The sequence below is a fragment of the Lolium rigidum genome, chromosome 7 (assembly GCF_022539505.1).
Source record: "Lolium rigidum isolate FL_2022 chromosome 7, APGP_CSIRO_Lrig_0.1, whole genome shotgun sequence".
Taxonomy (NCBI): Eukaryota; Viridiplantae; Streptophyta; class Magnoliopsida; order Poales; family Poaceae; genus Lolium; species Lolium rigidum.
In genome coordinates this window covers 142,987,441-142,992,405 of record NC_061514.1, presented here as the reverse complement: position 1 = coordinate 142,992,405, position 4,965 = coordinate 142,987,441, and the positions used below count along the sequence as shown (strand labels likewise).

General features: G+C 42.6%; 1 protein-coding gene across 1 annotated transcript; it reads right to left on the bottom strand.

Moving 5' to 3' along the window:
• Window positions 1-2,073: 2,073 nt before the first annotated feature.
• LOC124678561 (2-Cys peroxiredoxin BAS1, chloroplastic) lies at window positions 2,074-4,572 on the bottom strand. Its single transcript, XM_047214438.1, has 7 exons — window positions 4,366-4,572; window positions 4,196-4,270; window positions 3,965-4,046; window positions 3,797-3,876; window positions 2,893-3,018; window positions 2,648-2,761; window positions 2,074-2,388 (listed from the first exon to the last, which is right to left on the bottom strand). Exons 1-7 carry the CDS (start codon window positions 4,555-4,557, stop codon window positions 2,272-2,274), a joined length of 786 nt encoding a protein of 261 aa, XP_047070394.1. The 5' UTR covers window positions 4,558-4,572; the 3' UTR covers window positions 2,074-2,271.
• Between the last annotated feature and the right edge of the window lie 393 nt (window positions 4,573-4,965).

Sequence of the window (4,965 nt, the reverse complement as noted above, 5' to 3'; positions counted from 1 at the left end):
GACGAATTCAGTGACCAGATACAGGCCAGCTCTCAGGTTTCAGTGCCGGGATGTGCCTATAGGCTAGCTAGGGTGCAGAGAATAAACATATAGACTGGTTAACTTACTACTACTTGTCATGTGAAATCTAGCAAATACTAGCGGCAGGATGATGCATTTCTAGCATTGATGTGCAAATCTAAAACGATATTGAGGTTCAAGGAGCTAATATCAAGGCTTCGAAGCAGTGGTTAAGTGGTTTACATTTTGCAATAGTAGTAGTACATCACTATGAGCAGAGTTAACTGTCAGGAAAAAAGCCAAAGCATGAACAAAGCCAGGTTAACAGCATCATTGACCGGTCATTACTGTGTGCATTTGCATCAAAAGTCGTGCCAGAACAATGTTCTTTATGGGGATACGAACAGCAAAAAGGGATCGGGTAATCAGCCGTCCATAACAAAGGATCAGAAATGACTTCCTGCTTACGCCGCCTGCCCAAAAGATTTTCCCTCATTCATCATTCATGAATCTCCTAGTATAAATTTCATCACTGCAATGCACTTCTGAATTTCTATTCAGATCCATCAGAACTATACATGTTTGTGAAGTTCACAAGACTAATTAACGGTAATTACTTCTCCTAAACTCCCATAGTCCCATGTCACTCCTGAAGAGAGCAAGCAATCTCCTTCTTTCTAGGATTCTGCCATTGATGAGCTATCTAGCTAGAACTATGCATGCAGCATTGTATGATCTGTTCAAACTAATCTGAGGTAGTGGTCACAGTCAAAGAAATCTTTGGTCACATATGACCCAAAAGGGAAGCAAAAGACCAAACCCCTAATCATCACAAAGCCATTTGCCCCAAAAGGAGCGCTCCAAGGAAAAAAGTATATACGCAGTTTGAGAAACGACTCGAGCAGAGATCGACAAGAGCAAATACTGTAAAGGAAAACACAAAGACAAAAGCAGAAAAGAAACCCTAATCACTGCATGCCCTTCTTTTGATCCTTTTTTCTTTTCTTTTTCTTTATCTAGCTACTTAATAGAAGCAGCAGTTAGGCTGCTGTTTAGATCTTTCATGGCAAAGGGACAGTGTGGTGCGCCCAGGAATTAAACAAACACTAAGCACTGTGTTCTTGCAGGCAGCTTTTTAAAGTGGAGCTAGAGTGGATGCTAAAAAAGTGCATAAGTGGCATTATCTGCAGGAAAGCTTCCGCATTTTAATACCCCTGGCGCGCTGGTAATGGGAGCAGAAGGTGCAGCAGAGCCACTATACTACCACTCCGAGGTGATGGAAAAAGTGACACCTGTGGTTCTGCCAGTACAACTATAAGTAAGATTATATAAGATATGTAGCACTGCCATCGCCCTTTCCCCCCAAGGGAATGTATACAGTATTACTTGATTTATTTTGAAACAAGAACATGACACATATTATTGTGCTTGTCGTAAAGGCTCTTATATATGAAAAGTTGGTGAAGAGAGTACCTCAAACAGATATTAGATGGTTTTGCATTTGTGATAAAGCGACAGAGACTGCTTCCAATCCACTACTTTGTTTTTGGAGCTCCATTTTGTTCATTTCCAATCTTCTTTGCCCAAGGCCCCAGCAAACAAGAAGCAACTGCATATCAGCAAGAGCTTACTTGAAAAGTAAAAGCCAACCAGATGTCTCTATTGTATACACAAAAGAAACAAGAAGATTCATCACCATTTGGCTTTGCAATGGAAGCAGATTGAGGGGCAGATTATACTTACAGTAGGTTATCTGGGCTAAATGTTTGCACCCATCCCATCGAGCATGCTGGGCTGGGCTCAGAGGCTGGACTTCAAAGATCTGCTCATTGACAGAAAGTATGACTAAATACTAACAATTACATGTACATTTCAAAGAATTTGCAAATAAAGGCTGTATGCATCTCTTGGATGCAGAGGCTGGAGTCTCAACCTCCTTTTCGAAAAAAAAACATTTGAAGAATTTTATTACTCCAGTTAGCTTCACAGCACCAAGATTAACAGAATACCTCCAAACAGATATCTTGAACTGGCCATGATCGATTTCGATTTTCAAATAAAGACATTGGCCAATACGGAATAGGATTTCACTTCAATGTTATAGAATTTCCTTTCCAAATTGGAGCATGGAAAATCCACACGCAGACAAACCCTTATTGCAGAAATTACAGAGTCAAATGTATGCACGATAACTACAACTCAGGTCACAAGAACAATGTGGAACCGAGCAACGGCCATGACAAAAATTTACTGCAAGTGCAACAGACATGTCTAGATAGCAGCGAAGTACTCCTTGCTGCCCTTAGGGTCAGGCTTCATTGACTTTTCCCCAGGTTTCCATCCTGCCGGGCAAACCTCATCTGGGTTTTCTTGGACGTATTGCAGAGCCTGTCACCAAGAAAGATGATTATCAGATTATACACACTTGTGGGTCCTTTTCTACTAATAAACTTTATAAGTTGCATTAATTGTATGTCATTTTCTACTCCTAGTAGGGCAAAGCTTTGCTGTGTTGAATACTAGCTCAATATTAATTAAACAGTGAGTAAACAAAACAGACATTGCCATATATCCTATCAAAATTGAAAGAAAAAAATGTCATGAAAATGCACGTTAAGCAAGATAAAATTTTCTCTTGCTATTCTACCTGAAGGGTTCTCAAGGTCTCGTCCACACTACGCCCAATACCAAGGTTGTTAATAGTCGAGTGCTGAATCACACCCTCCTTGTCAATGATGAATAATCCTCTCAGAGCAATTCCCTGGTAGAATAATATTGAAAACTCTCATGAAATTTAATAATACAAAAGGAAATGCATAATAAAAGTAAAATATCCAGTAGAATGACCAAGTCATATGTAACGAACAGGTGGTCAACAAAATAGCAGTATACCTGATCAGCAATCAATACACCAAAAGACTTTGAGATTGACTTGGTGACATCAGAAACCAGAGGGTACTTCAGATCACCCAGCCCACCAGATTTCCTCTCTGTCTGCACCCATGCAAGATGGGAAAACTACAAGCACAGCATTTCAAGCATCAATTTATTAAGAGACATCAATGAAGCATAGGTTTATGGTTACGTTTTATTTCGTAGAATAATTACAGTTAATAATAAGTACAGGACTATAAAGTGAGATGTTCAATGCAAAAGCAGAATGAAAGAAGACAGAGTAGAGATACTGCCTGCAAACGAGTCACTCGTTTTCTGGATATAAGTTAGGCTAATAGGTTGAGGATAAAATGCACTTTCTAGGCAGAAGGGGTGGGAGAATATAAATATGTTAGCCCTACATCATTCTCAATGGAGTTGATGAGCATATTTAACATGTGAAATCAAAAAGATTCTAGCTCCATTCTCTGATGATACATACAGAGCACTACTTTATTTTCACACTAGGCATAATCTGATGCCACATAGTTGCATCCAAGAAATACAACAAACCTCCAACATTGTGCTACTGCAATGTTAGCTCTTATGATCCAAACGTGCCCAGATTTAAGTTTCACATCAAGAAGAAACACAATGTCCATTGACGCAAACAGAAGAACACTTTACGGTCAATTTTCTGGTGATGGACTTAATTCATGATAACTTAATTCTTGTTAGACAAATAGTTTCACTGCATGTCTTGTAGATGATAAAGAGGCATGTAATGTAATACTGTTATTCTAACAAGATAGTAGTACAATGGAATGTAATGAGGGTTTGCTTCTCCGAAGTCTGAACAAGCGCATACATGCAGTGAGCGGTATATGTATCGTAACTACAAGGAAAGCCACGCAGAGCATACCACACTATCGACTGAGACGCCAAGAATTTCGGTGTTTATCTTCTCGAACTCCTCGTGTCTGTCGCTGAAAGCGGTAATCTCTGCAAAGTTTGTATGTATATACACATTTTAGAGCTCCAAACCGAAATGAATGTTTGCCATCAGGGAGCGCGAGGATGGTTAGCGCACCAGTTGGGCAGACGAAGGTGAAGTCCAGAGGGTAGAAGAACAGAATCACGTACTTCTTGCCGATGTAATCGGACAGCTTGACCTGTATAATTGCAATAGGACGTCGTCATCAGAAACATTCCATCACCGACCAAACATACAGCAGGCCAACAGTTTTGCTGGGCCCTACACAGGCTAGTAGTCGAAGTTCAGATGAACGAGCGTGAAAAATGCAGCTGGTTACGGTCATACATTGATGAACTCCTGGTCGAACACGGCCTCCGCGGCGAAGTCCGGCGCCTTGTTCCCCACCAGCGGCAGGTCGTTCTGCGGGCACAAAGCACGCATCCAAAAAAATGAAAATCGAACTCACAGCAGCAACCGCCAGCGCGAACCGCATACCGAACCAGAGCGCGACGAACCTCGGCGGCGCGGGCGACGAGGCTGCGGGGCCTGGCCGTTCTGGAGCCGGCGGCGGCGAGGCGGGAGGACCTGGCGGCGGCCCCGGAGAAGGCGCGGGGAAAGGACAGGCACTGCGGCGCCGCGGCGGGCTTCGGGGACGCGACGAGCGCGGCGGCCGGGGAGACGGCGGAGGCGGATAAGGCGCACGCCATGGCCGTGGTTGTCAGGCGGGGAGTGCCGGGGAGGTGGATTAGGTAGATAGGGTTCTCTCCAGGATTTGAAGACGCCGTTTAAACGGAGGAGGACGTGCCACTCCGCCAGTGCCACTCCCACGTTATCTGGGCCGAAAATATCTGCAAGCTTATTCAAGTCCGTTCTGGGCTACGGGCCTCAGGGAAAAGCCCTTGCAGTTTCAGTCCAATACGAGTTTCATGCCAAACCTATTTTTTGGAAAAAAAAAATTTCCTTAATCGGGACACTACTTAAAATATCAAAAATACTTATTTGGGCCATGAATTTTGTTCTTGTTAATTTGATATTTTGCATCTTCATTTCATTCCTTATATGCACTGCCATCCATTTTGTTATTCCCTGATGTTACTTTTGTTTTTCTTAGACCA